Consider the following 17,570-nt stretch of genomic DNA (forward strand, 5'->3'; position numbering starts at 1 on the left):
CCAGGTCAAACACCCACGCCTCATAGAAGATGCAGGATCGCCAGGTCAAGCACCCATGCCACATAGAAGGGGCAGGATCACCAGGTCAAGCACCCACGCCTCATAGAAGATGCAGGATCGCCAGGTCAGGCACCCACGCCTCATAGAAGGTGCAGGATCGCCAGGACAAGCACCCACACTTAATAGACGATGCAGGATCGCCAGGACAAGCACCCACGCCTCATAGAAGGTGCAGGATCGCCAGGACAAGCACCCACGCCTCATAGAAGGTGCAGGATCGCCAGGACAAGCACCCATGCCTTCATAACAAAGAGATGCAAGAACAGCATGTGCAGGTCACTGAATGCTTCCATCACCTCACCCAGCCGCAGACGACCCACAAACGTAGATGTAAGCTCCATCCTCGTTTAATAGGCCTTTCAGTATAGGATTCTCAACTATAGATCTGGACAACTATGACCCCAGCAGAGCAACCTCTCAGCCCATGGTACGTATATCTCAAACCACTAGTGTGGACACAGGCCACAGGCATGGCCATGCATTCATGCACGATAGAACACGGCTACAGCTAAGCACATAACCGTCCAGACTGAAACACCTGATGTATCTCCACAACCTCTTCCCCTAGCACACAGCGACCACCACCCGAAAGGAACCCGGTATAGCTGGCCACACATAGACTCTCTCAACAATAGCGAGCAATCTATCTTCAACCTTCAACAGCACCCACACATGTGTCGGACTTCTCTTGGGCTGCTTAGTGGAGCCTTGCCAGCCACACAAGTCTTAGAACGGCAACATGCACACATGCATCTACTAAACTCCCTAGAATCTCCAAGCACATCGACTGCAGTAACCAAAGGCGTTCAACCAAGAATAAAGTGCATTGAGGATACACAAGTGGGGAAAGAGCGCTATATTAATAACCAAATACAATACAATACAATACAATACTTACAGTAAGTGGAAGGTGAGGGCAAGCTTTCTTAACACACCGGTAAATGTATCCCATGTAATGTAACGTTAATCAATTTATTGAGTCGGGAACAAGGTCAAAAGGCATCTGGACGCTAGCAGCCAAAGCAAGAACTATATAAAACGACCCTCCTTCCTCAAAACAAGAAAGTCTTGAGAGCTTTAAGGAAGCACAGATGATCCAAAATCTCCCGCAAGTAAGCAGGGAGCCAATTTCACAGGGTTGGGGCGAAGACCGAGAAAGAGCGCCGACCTGCTTGAGTTTTACAGAAACGCGGAACTTGCAACAAATTAGCAGAGGATGAACGCAGAGAGCGTCAGGGAGTATAATTAATCAGCTCAGACTGAAGAAAGATGGGCCCGGTGAGAAAAAAAAGCACAATGTGCAATGCAAAGTGCCTTACATTTCATACGGCTTCTCACCGGAAGCCAGTGAAGTTTAGCCAGTAAAGACGAGGCGGAAGACCGTCTCGGGCGTTCAACAGGCAAGGCAGGAGCAATCTTCTTTTGCAACTATGCATGAACCAAAATGCAATAAGTTTGCTCCCAATGAAGTGTGGAGTGGGTAGATGTTCCAACATCTGTAATTTCTGGGATTTCTGGGGAGAGACTCCTATGGGCTACATGGCTTCTAGCAGCCCATAATCTCTCATTGAGTCACCTATTCTGTGGAATTCATAACAGAAGAAATTAAAGCAGTTTGGTGCACACTGATGGCTGGCATCCTAGGCGACAGCCTAGGGTACCTAGTGCTTGCCCTAGTCCTGACTGCAGGTCTTGTGTGGTGACTGGCCTCATACTATCCGTAGTTTATACATCTGGTCTAGGGTGGTCATGAGTCTGCAAGAACAGCAGACCTTGTTCTGTGAGGGGTCCCATTCCGACCCTGGTCACATAGCAGGACTGGGTGGTAGTGATAGGCCTGTAAGCACTACAAGCCTTGCCTATGAGGGGCCCAATCCCGTGGTCAAAAAGCCAGTCTGTGTGTGCTGGTGGTTCTCTAGGGGCAGCAGGCTGTGTGCTGCGAGGGGCCCTTCTCTAGCCGGCAGTCACAAACCTGACCTGGAGGTTGTGGTTCTAGAAGGACTGCAGGTCCTGTGGGGTTAGGGGTCTTTATGAAACCTCTAGGTGACAGTCCAGGGTGGTGAGTGTGGATCTGTGCTGTGAGGGTCCCTATTCTAACCTTGGTATAGAGACGGCCTGGGCACTGGCGGTTCTGTAGGGGCCACAGGCCCTGTGCAGTGAGGGACTTTAATTCTGTTTTCAGATCTGGTCAGAGAAGGTTCTGGAAGGAAAGACTGCACTCCTGATAATGGATTGGCTTTTTCTGTCTTGTAGCATAAGGAAGGCCCTGGATTGGCTGTGTGATGAAGGGCTCTACTCAACACTAATGCAATGGCTTTTTTCTTAGCCTATGAGATGGCTCCGCAATGGGGCTATGCGGCAGGACTGCGCTTCCCTTAATGTAAGAAGCTTGTTTCCTATCCATTGTCCCTGCACCCGAGATGGCACAGTAAGTGGGTAATACCTGCCCACGTCCATTGCAGTATCCTTTCCTCCTTGTGTTGCTGTAATCAAAGTCCTCTTTAGGCCATCCCCTGCACTTCAGGACGCTCTGCTGGTGAAATCTCCTTGGTGACAGAGTGCTGTATGTTCCACCCTCAGGAGGTCGTTTGCTGCCTCTGATTATTCACTCTCTCGAGCAGGGACCAGTGTGTCTGGAAAGGCTGCTTGCAATCAGCCTGCCTGTGACTCCCACCTGCTGCTCTACTTAGTGATGATCGGAGACCGCCCTACCCAGGGAAAACATCAATGGGAGGGTCAAGCGTGAGCACCCTATACTGCCCAAAACCCAGCTCTCAGGTGACAGCCTGGGCGTGCCGCACCACCCAACCCCATATGCTGCCGCACCACCTCCACCAGTAGGGCACATGTCTGCTTTATCTGAGGTTGTGCCCTTGAATCAAACAATATTTAAGCAATAGGGACAGATTTGGGAGAGCCTTACCTGATGGTAATGGCCCTCTGCCCAAGTCTAAGGCCAGGATTGAGCGAGGGTGTTTAACGAGGGACAAGGGATGTCACCATCTGGTAATGGTCCAAGCAAGGAGGCCTTATTGCTAGTAAAAACCTAAAACCCAACGAAGGTAGAAAGTTCTGTTTAAAACAAGAAAAATTGGAATGTTGGGACAGATGACATTTACCAGCCGTTAATGCCCTCTGCAAAGGAACTGCCAACATTACAATGCTCTAATTTGTATTTCAGACTCCCTTTCTCAATCTTCCAGTGCCTTGTCTTTCTGTGATGTCACCATGTTCTGCCACCCGGTTTCTCCCTTACCTCCCGTCCACAGGAACCAGGAAAATGCTTCTTCATTCAACATTTCCCAAGTGGACTGTGGATTGCTCCAGGAACCTGCACAGTAGTTCCCTGCAGCTCTCTTCTCAGCTGCAGCTCCTTCTGAGTTGTAATCAACCAGCGGGCTCCTTCCCAGGCAATGCAATCCTGGTCTATGATTGTTGAGCATGTTTGAGTGATGCCAGCCCAAGTCTCGCTCGAAGTAGCAGTCTTCTGAGCTTTTGAATGGAATTTAAAGGCCGCACAGGAAGCGTTTGCATATTCGCAGGTTGATCTTTTTTGGGGTGCGTTCACTTGACTAAGGGGGTGCATGAAGCCATTTGGTGTGCAAAGCGCGGGCTCTTTCGTGGATGATAAGGAGACCGGATGTGCATCACGCCCAGGAGGGAGGAGCCGCGGCTCACCACAGACGGCAAAGTGTTAATAAGAGGCAGGGGTGCAATATAGACTGGTACCTCGAGGGTGGGAGGTAATGCCTCAAAGGCTGGGGGAGGAGCTATTTTTCTATGCTTTGTGTGGGCGACAGACTTACACCCGTGTGACCTCCTTCCCATTCTCTGCAAGTCATATTTTTGGGAATAGTGTCAAATTAGCATTAAATGGTGCCGTTTAAAGCATATTGGGCAGGTGACATCGTCTACAACCAAGACAGGATTTAACGACTAAAATGCAGCTTTGTTAGGGTGACCAGACGTCCCGGTTTTCCCGGGACAGTCCGGGGAAATGGGGAAATCACCCTCCGTCCCGGTGTCCTAGGAGTTTTTTCATTTTCCAAAGGCTGGCTGGCTACGGTGCCGGTTTTTGCTGGGACTCGATTACGAAATCCCGAAATCGAGTCCCGGCGTGACTCTTCCTGCATGTAAATGGGGGCGTGAATGCTTTTCACGTCTCCATTTCCTCGCCCTTTGCCTCCCCGGCACTCTTCAATGAGAGGAGTGAGCCTGTGAGCACACCCCCTCCCCGCTCCCTAATCCCGCAGCAGCCCAGCGACATAGAAGTAGGACTACAGTTTTATTGTAGTCCTATTTCTTTGTCTATGGTCTGTCCCCCTTTTTTTATCTGGTCACCCTAAGCATTGTGCCGGTACGTGCCAGCATGGTAATGCTGTGGGTGTGCAGTGGTGTGTGGGTGGCTTTGTTCAAGAATAGGTGATGGTCCATGTCCAGCTGCATAGTGCCACAATCCTAGGTAAGACTGAGTGGCGCTATATTTGGGTGGGCTTGTGAGGTGTCAGCAAACAGATGGAAGAGTAGCGCCATGTGCATGGAACACCCTGAGCAGATCTCCATCCACCAATGACTTTGTATTATTCCAAGTTAATGTCCATCTAAACATATTTAATACATATAGTAAAAGACCAACAATAAAAATATATAGTATATGTGATGCATAAAACATCTAGATCTAAATACTACCTCGGTCAGAAATACCGCCAGCGGTAATCCAGCCGAAATCCCCATGGAGTTCTGTGCATTCCAAAAAATTGAGATTTCCTTTAAACTGCCCCCCACCACTCAGAATCCCACAGTAAATCCGTGGGGTCAAGTGTTTGTAACAGTAATTCTGTTTGGTGGTATTCTGGTGGATTTACCTCCGAAATATCGCCTAACTTGTAATGAGGCCGTACATTTGTCTAAAGACCACACTAACCACCAACACAACTACCAACACTCCTTAAACAACACTCTGAAAGATATTGCAGAGAATAGCACAATTTAAATGAGCAACCTGGATTGCCCAGTAAACACTGCTCCAGCCATTCACAAAGTAGGTAAAACGTACAGACAGAACCCTATCTTTTCAGATCCAAACAAATGTGTCTTGCTCCTACCTTAGCCCCCTGAGCCACCTCTTGCAATGGCAGAAAGCATGCTACACAAAACTCAATAAGGTCGCATAACTGGGCATCGCAAAGAGTACCCCACGTTCTCCTTAGGGGGAGTACTCTGGACAGCCCAAGCAACTTTGGTGATGGGCAGCCACCCGGGGAGGGAATTAAAGTTGGTTCTGCAGCAGATAGGCCCTCGTACTAGAATGGCTGCTGCATTGTCTGGCTGGGGAGACTATATATATCTGCCTGCCAAATCAATTGATATGAGACTGATGGAGAGACTCTGCAAGATTAATACGTTTGAAGGTGACAACCTCAGGGACCACAACAAAGGTGACACCATTTTGGCACTAAAATCATTAAATCTGCCCCACTGTAAGGAAGCCTTTTGAATTATTGGGACTCAAGCACTTGTAAGGGCTCCAAATTCTGTAGCTAAATCAAAATGTGATTACATTATTGCACGTGATGACACATTTTGCTAGTTAAATTTAGGCACCTGACCACATACCTTCTGAGCTCTACTTGGTAGACCTAAAGAAGTTTTGGTTTTCAAGGGCTACAATAATATTTGCTTGTAGAGTGTAAATGTAAACTATTCACATAGTAAAATAACTGGGCAATATGCACAGTCTTTCAGAAACAAGATAAGCCAAAAGGAAATCACGGTAGCTTTATTTTCAGCGCCTTGAATGGAAAAGTAGAAGTCTCCGAATTTACAATACAAAAAAGTATGAAATTTGACCTGTTTTACACCACTGCACATTTAGCACTTTAAAACACACACATAAAGAAACAGTGTAATTAGTTCATCTGGGTACAGAGATTGCTTATCGCAAATGTTCAGCTTGCTATTATGCATGATGTTATGAACATTTGACTATCCACATCAAATCAAACCTTTTTTCATGTCGAGCTTGTAGGCATCATGGGTATAAACTAATCTTTAAAAGGGGGCAGTACTTGTTGCTCACTTTAATTATTTTGGAAGCAGATGCATATTTCCCAGGTAACTGTACAAATAAATAAATAAACAAACAAACAAACAAACAAAACAAACAAACTGGAATTGTGTGGTGTCATTCAGCTGCAAATCTCCCATCACAGTGCCGATTGCCTACACATTCACACATAAGAACGTCCCTGCTGATACAAAATGAAGTGTGCTACAAAAGTAATTGTAGGTCCCTTGTGTTGTTTTTCAATTGCATTTGTTCCTGCTCCTGGACCGCTTAAAGGTGTGCAGGTCTCTTAGCAGCAGCCCAGAAAGTCGACAGGGAGGGGTGTGTGTTGCCTAAAGCTCAAATAGCCCAATTGCTTTGCACACCCGATGAGTGGCCTACACACGTGTTAGGTCAATGCACAAGGGCTGGCCATTCTCTATATTAACTCCCCTATGACTCTGCAGCCCGCATGGATTAAGCACGTCTGTGTGTGTGGGAATCTAAGATTAACGAAGAACCCCACATTTCCTGTCATAGCCCCATTATTCAATGCATAGCTGGCAAGTGGCCCCAGGTAATGCTGGCTACAGCGAGCCAGTCCTGGCACATACTGCGACATGTAGTTTTGTTTTTCACCACCATAATTCTGTCCTACAACACCCAGCATGCAAAGTGAGTCTGACCTGGATTATGGTATCACTCATGAGAAGGGGCAACTTGGGGGGAAATGTCACTATTTTGTGATATGTCAAAAAGCATTAGTGAACCCTTAAAAAATTTATTAATTAATTATCATATGGTTGCCCAAAACAGACATCGAACAGCTGAATCAATTTGCACCATACATTCAGGAAAGAACAAACTTCATACATGGTTTAAAACCTCTCTAGAGGCACCGAACCCCACTAAAACCATTCAAGCCATCCCACAAGAATGTGTGTTAAAATGGTTCACACCAGAGCTGAGAAGGCTCAAGAAAACCAACCAAAAGTTAGAGAAAGCATGGAGAAAACATTACAATCAACCAGACAAAGTCAAGTACCAACAACAGATCGGCCTATATAAAGCAGCAGTGCTGGAAGCAAAGAAATTTAACTAAGCGGAAAGCATCCAACTAGCCACAAAGCCACAGACCGAAATGTACAACAGCATCAAGGAGATAGGAAAACCTGTCATATGCAGCACTATGCCCATAGCCTCCGAAAAGGTAAGGAACAACATTGCAGACTATCACAGGGCCAAAATAAACAAAATCCACGTGGTCATCAATACAGCCACCCAAAATACAGCCAACACCCCCAGCAGACAAAGGAAACGAGATAACTGCAATAGAACTCAACAACTAGGACCGATCTCGGAAGAAGCCTTCCACAAACTAGTAAAGGGGAACAGTAAGGCCGGATCTCGCAGTGAGCCTTGACCAACTGACATCTACACAAATCTACCCGCAAAAACACATCAGCCCTCTACTTCCAGAAACAGATGAAACTATCGCTGGAAAATGGGATCGTATCAAAAGCTTTAAAAACCTCCTCCATTAAATATCTCCTATAGAACGAAGCAGGAAAAGCAGGCGATCCAATGAACTACAGGCCGATTTCAAACCTACCCTATCCAGCCAAAGTGCGGATAAGACACGTATACAGAGAAAGGCTAGAGCATGTGGAATCAAATGGACCTATCCCAGGTAGCCTTCACATCAATGGGCTGACCTTAAGATGAGCGTGGACAGCAACGTACCATTTGCTCTTATTCTACTGGGTATTAGCAGCTTTCTATACTATCAACCATACGACCTTAATCAGGAGAGTACAGGAATCCGGTATTCACAACTGTGCACTACAATGGCCAAAATCCTTATTGTTAGACAGAACCAAAACAATCTACTTGCCTGCTTACATGTCAACATCCACAACCAGCAACTGTGGTGTCCCACAAGGTTCAAGTCTCTCACCACTGCTCTTCAACATCTACATGACCCGGCTCATGAAACAAATAAAGAAAAACATGTGCTAACATGTTGCAACTATGCAGACAACACCAAACTAATTTTCAAGATGGCTTCTCACACCGACTCAAGCAACTTACTCAATGAATCCCTCATTCCGATAAACCTGTGGACGACCCGCAACAACCTAAAACTGAACCGAAACAAAACCGAAAGTCTGATAACACACGCAATGACAATGAACCACACATTTCACTCCCTTGGACACCAGAGAAACATCAACAGCAATAGAGAAATCTGGGGAATGCTCATGGACAGCGGGCACGCACTAGAACCAAAGATCAACTCAACTGTACGAAAATGCCTCTACCCCCTATGCACAATGAGGCACATACTTCCATACATAAGCTTCCCACACTGAGCCCTCGCCATAAATTCACTGACCCTGGCAAGAACGCCAACATTCGACCTTTCGTACCATACATAGGAATACCTGATTACATCACCAAGGAGATGATATGATAGTTTATTTATATAGCGCCTATACACAATGTATTTCAAAGTGCTTCAAGGCAAGGGAGGGAACAAGGAAAAATACAATGCCATTCTTACAGGCCATGAACAGTAAGGATGTGAAATTAACCATCGTAATCGGCCTGACGACATTTCAGATAGTGCAAGAGCTATAGATAAGGAAGGGAGGGGGAGAGTGGGAAGGAAATGGAAACAGACAAGCGACTACTGTACTAGGCCTGACAACATTTCTGGTAGAGCCGGAAAAAACAAAAGGCGAGGGAGAGGGGTGCCGAAAGGGAGGGAAGGAACAAAACCTGCGGCTATCCTAGTAGGACTGACAACATTTCAGATAGTGCTGGCTGGGTCAAGTAAGGGGAGAGGGAGGAGACAGATGAGATTGCTATCATACTAGGTACAGGGACAGTTCTGATAGATTGAGTGCATAGAAGAAAGTAATGGGACGAGGGGAGGAGATAGGAAAAGGGAGAAAGGAAGAGGAGTAGAGAACAGAGAGCAAGCAGTTAAAAAGAGTAGAGACGCAAGAGGGGAGAGTGAATACAATTGCAGAAGTCAGTAGTAACACATAATGTTGCAAGCCAGGATACAAGATGAAGATGCGAACAGCATGATTCAGGGCCACCATGAGAAAGTGTGCCACACCGTGAATCAATGAAGTCCATGAAGTCAAATCCAGCATTGGCCACAAGACGGTGATGGTGAAACCAGAATGTATCAGGACACACTCCTGCAGAAGTAGGCTAGAGGGGGCAGGGTAGAAGAATCAAGCAAAACAAGCAACACCTGTGTGCGAGGAGTGGGGGCACAAGGGAACATCATGGGGGTGTGCCGAGGGGTGGGGATGGCCTGTGGGGACAGAGGGAGTAAACTCATGTTGGTGCATGCTTACCTGCTGTCTGAGCAAGGGGTCGGGCTCTGGGTTGTACTTTCCAAACAGGTCCAAACATGAATTGCCCTTTTCTTTGCCCTTCGCTTCGGACGGCTGGCCAAGAGACGCCCTTGATCTAAGAGTTAAGAACAGGAAGGAAGAGGCCGGGCTAAGAAGGTGGGTGGTGCTTAGGCCAGGTGACCAAGATCCACTTGCACCTGCTCCCCATCTGCAAAGGAAAAGAGGCTGCAAAGCTCCTTATGTGTGGAAAAAGAGCGGCAACCAGGAAGGCACCGGGAAGGAGTTACAACATATCCAAAACACAGCAGCAAGAATACCGCTAAGAATCACCAAGAGAGGACGCATCACCCCTGCCGTGAGAAGCCTACACTGGTTACCAGTTAATAAAATAATTTGCTTCAAAGCACTCAGCTGTCATGAATAACTGTCAGAACTACAAACCTGTAATCTCAGCAACCATGGAGTCAGTACACCAGGGGCAATGAAAAATTAGGAACACCTGTGACTCATGATGAACAAAGGTGTTCCCATTCAATTCCCACCCAGGGATCGATCTCTCTCAATAGCAGGAAGGCTGAAGACGTGAGGTCTGGGGCAGGAACCAATATAGTCTGGAGGGCACTGTAGATAGGGACAAAGTAGAAGGTTTTAATGCAAGTCCATTTGGAAACACTAAAGTACCCTAAATATACTCCTATAAGATTCCACTGAGTATTTACCTGTATTGGTCCATAGAGGGTCGGGTAGTAGTTCAATTTCTTGCATTAACTGTTAGCTTCACAGATACATGTTACAGAGACTTGGGACTATGAAACAGTCATCAGAAATAGCAAAACACAACATCCTGAGCAGCTCACAATAATCCCTGAGTAAGTCTTGTACTGATAGAATGACTGCCTGCAGTTCAAAAATAAATAAAACCTACTTAGCAAACAAGAAGAATCCAAAAGGGTATAAACAGTCACAGCTCCACGTCTCCATCTAATTGCTTTTTTTTTCTGGAAGTGTAGCATCTGCTATGACTGCCGCGACATATCTTCGTAGCTGCACCCGCCATCTTGGATGTGGACACTGGAAACTAGCGCCTCAAAGTCACTTCCATTTCCATGTGGAGAAAAAGTATCTCATGGACGAGTAATGCAGCATCCAGCGTGGCTGCCATAGTCGTCCAGGCAACAGCCGGCTCGGAAAATTCGGATCAGGTAAGGATTGCCTGGCATCTGCTTCACTCAAAGGTACATGACCAGGGATCACCCTCTTCCAACCGAAAAGGACATTAAGATCAAGTAGCATCGTACTTATAGAATCACAGCTTTATGAGAAAAACAAGTACGGAGGGCCTGACTTCTACACCCTCACAGCAAAAAGATGGAACTCCATCCGGAAGAAATCAGAATGACAGAAGACCATCTGACCTTCCGGAACACACCTACCCGCAACACACAACTTTCCCCCACAATCCCAGGTCTGCCATAGGGAAACGCACACCACTGGGGAAACACACCTCCACCAGCACTGATGTCAATTGCTCCTGGCTCTACAGGCACCAACACCTTGTCTTTTCTGCCTCTAGCCAATCACCCCACCACTTCATCTACAGGTCCACGAGAGTGCTGGAAGCCATGAAAATGGCAGCGGTGTGCGGTATAGGTCCCAATAACATAACATAACATAACAGTGAAATCTGATCCTTTGTTCCTGTACCCAATATTTGTGCAAACCTGGCTTCAAAGGAAATGCACTTTGGTACTGTCCCCTCTCCTCCAAAGCTAGAGCCATTAGACTCGTCCAGGTGCCTCTGCAGGCTCGAAGAGGCTTTGACATTATGTCGGGTGGTGATCGTTAATGTTATTCAGCACAGGGCTGCATCGCGGAATACGGAGCAAGGGGGGCGGAAATCATCCAGCTGGCGCCTGAATGCCGCCTTTATTCCGCCTCCTGTCGGAAGTGTCGGTGTCTTGACAGCCGTATCTTGAGAGCTTGGGTTTTATTCTCTTATTCCAGAACGGCTGCGCCATCCGAGAGAGTGTCCGCTGCAGCGAGATGGCACGGCAGCTGATGGCAGCCGCGCTGCTCTCCTGCGGACTGGTGATGCACAATATACCAGCATTGCACTTGAATTGGTAATGTAAGAGAGATATGCAAACAAGAAACTGCTATTGGAAGGCTGGCAGATCTACATCAACAGGAGCCCCCAGAATTTGGGCCTTATCACGAGTCCGGCAGCATTTCTTCCAGAGGTACCGCCATGCCATTTCCCGTTCCCGCTACCAGTGTTGGTGGTTAAACTGCCAGAATTAAATTACAAGTGGGCGTAGCAGAGTTAATCCCCATTTTGGACGACCATAGGAATCTTTTAGCGATTTGGAGCGTTCGCATCCGTTTGTTGGAGGTGATGTGGAGGCCAAACCTGCAGCAAATTGCTGGAGGTTTTTCCATCACATCACTTCCAACCTTAAAATAAGGTGGTGCAGTGAAAGGGGCAGTCAATCTGTTAATGCTATTTTTTTTTTCAAAACACACCTCCTTACTCAACGGGCCTCATTGCAAGTTTTCTGGTATTCCAGTGATAAATCCCCTGTAATACTGGCAAACGGAATTGCAGTTACTGGCACTTGGTCTGCTGGAATAACCATCATAACCTCGTCTCGGGAGGATAGCTCAGGGGAAACGCGCTCGCCTTGGAAGCAAGATGACGCTGAGCAACACAGATTTGATCGCTGGGTCAGCGCTTAGAAACCTCTGGGTATTAAGTGCGTTATAAATAACACATTACATTAGATTACAAGTGCCGGTAAGGGCGGTTAATCTCCATCCCATAGAGTTCCATGGGATGCCCTGGGGGGGATTTTGCCACTATTACTGGCCATGCCTGTACTAAAGACAGTTTTTTGCTGGTAGCGGTCAGATATACCTCAAGCTCTTAGCTGGAGGTAAATCCTTAACCTCTACCACCAAAGTTGTAGTAGGCTGGTCCGTTAAAAGTACTGGTAAACTTTATTACCAGAACTTTTACCGTCTACCGGCCAACTCGGAATGAGGCCCAAATGAGGTCCTTTGTATCAACAACATGTTCCGAATGAAGCACAGATGCAGACCTCAGAAGACGACAGTGAAATACAGCTCAGTTATTGACGGCAGCCTAAGGCAGCTCGGCCCGCGCAAAGTATTCTGCTTGACATCTTTTGACTCCGCCCCTTACGACGGCCCCGATTGAGAAATTACTGCACCCCCCCCCAACAAATTAGGAGATACATATGTGCCTTGTAGAAAATCGAAACTACTTTTTTTTTTAAAGAGTACACGTAAATCCTGTGGTCACTCTAAAGGCATACTTAAGGCACAAATTAATTAATGTGCACACTCCAAAACACACCTGCACAATTTATATAGTGCTAAATCATATATAGCACGGTGTCATTCAGGAGTGCTCATTCAACTCTTCTTTTAAATAGAAATATTGGACTTGTACTTTTGCTTTTCTCATTGTAAATCGAGGACTACAAGTTCCAGAATGCACAGAGAATCAATGACTGGATAACCATCTAGCCGGCTTGGGACGTGCCGCGCTTTACGCTTTATTGCTTCCTGAGGCAGGTTTCAAAAGTCAGAACAGGAGGGTGCATTAAGCTGTAAAGGTAGGAGGAGATTTTAAGGAAGGAGGGAGGAGGTAGCTCCGTAATTGAAAGAAAAATCAGGGTGGGACCATGAATTAAAAGAATGATGCTGGTGAGATAGCACAGTTAGCTAAGCACTCCACCCCTGATGTCTGTGCGTAGCCTGCTGTGGCAGGTTCGAATACCCGGCAGGCTTTCATCTTTCTGAGGTCGATAAATTGAGTACTACCCTGTGGGATAATGTCTTGTGTTATTTTCAGTGCTCTGAGATCTATGGGTGTGTAGTGCTATATACTAAATGATTATTATTGTTATGTTAGAGGGTCAGAAATCAGGGCGCACTGTGAGAGAGATCGCAAGGCACGCAGGGGTGAACTGGGAACCAAAAGAGGCTCTGGAAATAATTTTTAAAGTGGCCCCATATTACACATTTGCAGGAAGCCCAGCCCTTTTCCTATGGGACATTTTGGAAATAACATAGGTTAGTACACAAAAGGGGTCCAGGGTGCACAGGCCTATCAGGAAATCACCTGTTCCCTGTGGTCCAGTCCACCCCTAGCCACACCGTATTGGCACCGTCCAACCAAGCTGGAACAGGTGCCCGAGGTTGCTGTTGCTACTCTTGTTCAGTGGGGTGTTGTCTGACATTCCAGACTGGACTGTGGGAGTGGCAGATACCAGACTCATATGCAAATGTGTGTTTCTCCTCTGGTAAGGCATAGTGGGTTAAGTCTTGATAATAGACAGTCCTGAGTGGGCACCATCGCAGAGAACCTTTGTTCTTTTCATGTAACTAAGTAAGCCTGCTTGTAACAGCGCCACAACGCCCTTGGGCTGCTTGTGTGTTGTATAAATGTTAAAAATAAAATAGAACAGATTATTTGGATTTGCTCGTTCTCAGAAGAGGGTCTCAAGTCGAGGGTACATGCAGGTGGACGCCCCCCCACTTTTTTCACAAGTCCCCCTACTTTTTTCAGAGGGCACCTTGATATGCTAATTTATTGTGACACCACATTCAATTGTTAATGAGCCCGCCACTTTTTTTTTAGGTCTTGAGCCCAGCCCCTTACCCTTATTCTTTACTGGGTGACCAGGGCTTCTGCCATGACCAAGTTAAGGGGTCTGATGGCCGGTGTCCTCCTTGAGGTATCCAGTAACAGGACAAGGAGTTCTGCAAAGAGAAAGTGGACGAGCTGAACATGTGTGAAATTCTCATTGAGAAGGAAGCCCCTGCCGCAGCTTCTCTAATGGTGATTCGTTGAAACCATGTCAGGTTAAACAGATTAGCAATCCAGCCCTGGGTAGTCTGTAGGCTTTCTGGAGCAGAGCTTCAATGATAGGACAGATTTCCCTGTCCTGGTCAAGGATCGGTTATGATTACTTTCCAATTTACAGTTTGAGTTCATAACATGAAAAGCATTAGAGCGTGTTCCTCGATGGTTGAAATGGAGGTTGAGTGGATCTGCGTGAAATGACTGAATGCAAACGTCTGACTACCAAACGTCCAATCTTTTTTTTTTCTCAATTTTTCCGTAAATACTAACCTTACCCCTATACATTTTTATTAACTTTACCCCCCACATATATATCTGCAGAAAAATGAGGGTTGGACTTTTGGGGATCAGACTTTTTGCCCTCTGTCATTTTGTCCTATTCGGTTGAGAGGGAGAACAAGGGCACTACACGGATGGAGTGCTCTTAACGTCCCAGGGTAAGGACTATTTATTCTGAACTGTGTCAACGGGCACCTAATCCCTGTTAATTGAAGAGACACACACAACATGGAATTCATCCTCTTGCACTGGAAGCCAACGTGAGTTGTCTGTATTTCCAATCACCCCCTAGGACATGGGTCTGCAAGCACTGGCTTACCAGATGTTTTGCACTACAACTCCCATGATCATTCACCATTGATGGTTCTGGGTACGGCTGATAGGAATTGTAGTCCAAAACATATTGTGCGCCAAAGGGTTCATCCGCCTTCCCTTGCCTTTGGTTGAAGCCAAGTAATTTCAAAGTATTGCAAGGTTTCATTGATGCAACTTGAATGAGGTGGAGGGGCGGAGGGGGGGGGGGTGGGGTGGTGGGGGGTGGGGGGGGGGGGGGGGGGGGTGGTGTGTGTGTGTGTGTGTGTGTGTGTGTGTGTGTGTGTGTGTGTGTGTGTGTGTGTGTGTGTGTGTGTGTGTGTGTGTGTGTGTGTGTGTGTGTGTGTGTGTGTGTGTGTGTGTGTGTGTGTGTGTGTGTGTGTGTGTGTGTGTGTGTGTGTGTGTGTGTGTGTGTGTGTGTGTGTGTGTGTGTGTGTGTGTGTGTGTGTGTGTGTGTGTGTGTGTGTGTGTGTGTGTGTGTGTGTGTGTGTGTGTGTGTGTGTGTGTGTGTGTGTGTGTGTCACACATGATCATGTGCCCTTTCCAGGTAGGTCCAAGGTCATTTGTCGAGAATTGTGCGAGTTTGAAGCCCATGTTTGTATTATAAATCTCATGCAATAATGAAATAGTTCTAGTGGAACAGACTGTGAGAGGAAGGCTGTGACCATGTGATCCTTAGGGCAAGGGTCTGCAATATTTGGCTCAACTACAACTCCCATTGGCCATAGCCAGCATAGTCAATGGTAAAGGATTATTAGAGTGGTAGTCTAAAAATCTGGCGAGCCACAGGTTGTAGCCCCCTGACATAGGTTAAGTAAGCTCAATTGATAAATAAGTCTGGAAGATGAAGTTAATTATCAAACGTTTTTTCTTGCACATGGTTGATATATTTTAATAAAGCGGGGTGACTGTCACAGAGGAGTTCCTGCTTTCTCTATGGACATGTTGAGGTCAATGGGCCTAACCATGAAAGTGAACGGGTGGAGAAGACACACATACATACACACACACGCACCCATGCACACCACACTCACTTACTCTGGTTCGACATCTGTATGGCAAAAGTGATTACTCCTTCTGCCATCACTGTTGTTTGTGCCTTTTGCTGTTTCATCTCTTAATGTTTGCCTCTTTCCCCAGATTGACCGCATGAACTGGCCTGGAGGTGGCCCCCACCAGGTCCCCACTTCCATCTGCAGCCTGCCTTGCAGGCCCGGCGAGCGCACAAAGATGGTCAAAGGCATTCCCTGTTGCTGGCACTGCGACCCGTGCGTCGGCTACCAGTACCAGGTGGACCGCTACACCTGCAAGTCCTGTGACTTCAACATGCGCCCGAACGAGAACCACACCGCCTGCCTTTTTATCCCTATTGTCAAGCTGGAGTGGAGCTCACCCTGGGCTGTCGTGCCTGTCTTCATCGCAATTATGGGAATCATTGCCACTTTGTTCGTCATAGTGACCTTTGTGCGTTACAACGATACGCCCATCGTCAAGGCCTCGGGGCGAGAGCTGAGCTACGTGCTCCTCACTGGGATCTTTCTATGCTATGCCACCACCTTCTTAATGATTGCTGAGCCCGACAAAGGCATCTGCTCCCTGCGGCGCATCTTCCTGGGCTTGGGCATGAGCATCAGCTATGCCGCCCTGCTCACAAAAACCAACCGCATCTACCGCATCTTTGAGCAGGGCAAGAAGTCTGTGAGCGCCCCACGCTTTATCAGCCCAGCCTCCCAGTTGGTCATCACCTTCAGCCTTATCTCCGTGCAGCTCTTGGGAGTCTGCATATGGTTCATCGTGGACCCTTCCCACTCTGTGACCCATTACGAGGACCAGGGTACGTCAGACCCCCGCTTTGCCCAAGGGGTGCTGAAGTGTGACATTTCTGATCTCTCCTTGATCTGTTTGCTGGGCTACAGTATGCTCCTCATGGTGACCTGCACTGTGTATGCCATCAAGACCCGGGGCGTGCCAGAGACCTTTAATGAGGCCAAGCCCATTGGCTTCACCATGTATACTACATGCATCGTCTGGTTGGCCTTCATTCCTATTTTCTTTGGGACGTCACAGTCGGTGGAGAAGGTAGGCCTTTACTCTTTGTGTTTTTTTTTATGCTCCAAAGATGTTGTTGATTATCTATAACTCCCAGAACAAGAAAATAATATGCTACCCTTTACACAAATATCCCCAATCCACAAATCTGAAAAATGTCAGCCTCTGAACCTCCAATGCAAGCTTCAGGGGCTTCCCACTAACACAAAAGTACTAACATGGAAATGGGCTGCACATAATGGCCTCAGATTCATCTATATCAGCGTTGGCTAACCAGTCACCATCACAATGTTCTCACTCGCAATGTCCATCAGCTTAAAGTAGCACAGTCAGTGGTGAGGGATCTTGGGAGTTGTAGGCCACTTGGAGGGGTACAGGCTAGATACCCCCGATCTACACTGCATGTTGTTGCCACAAACAGAGACCTACCCTATTTTCCTCTCATTGGCTTCTTGATTTACTTATTAACCTCTTTTAAATCTCTTTTAACTTTACACCCTCCTTTGTTATTGTAAATGTCCCAAAAGTGCCTGTTTTCTGTATTTTTCCTCTGGCTCTT

At 46.9% G+C, this 17,570-nt stretch overlaps 1 protein-coding gene across 2 annotated transcripts in view; it reads left to right on the forward strand.

Annotated features, from left to right (window-relative positions):
* GRM4 (glutamate metabotropic receptor 4) overlaps positions 1–17,570 on the forward strand; it is a 1,444,124-nt gene that overhangs the window by 1,209,140 nt on the left and 217,414 nt on the right. For both annotated transcript variants that reach the window (XM_069633515.1, XM_069633516.1), the window contains one exon: positions 16,103–17,041. In XM_069633515.1, coding sequence (XP_069489616.1) covers positions 16,103–17,041 — 939 coding nt within the window. The remainder of the gene's footprint in view (positions 1–16,102; positions 17,042–17,570) is intronic.

Source organism: Ambystoma mexicanum, chromosome 13 (assembly GCF_040938575.1).
Source record: "Ambystoma mexicanum isolate Mex_15411 chromosome 13, UKY_AmexF1_1, whole genome shotgun sequence".
Lineage (NCBI taxonomy): Eukaryota > Metazoa > Chordata > Amphibia > Caudata > Ambystomatidae > Ambystoma > Ambystoma mexicanum.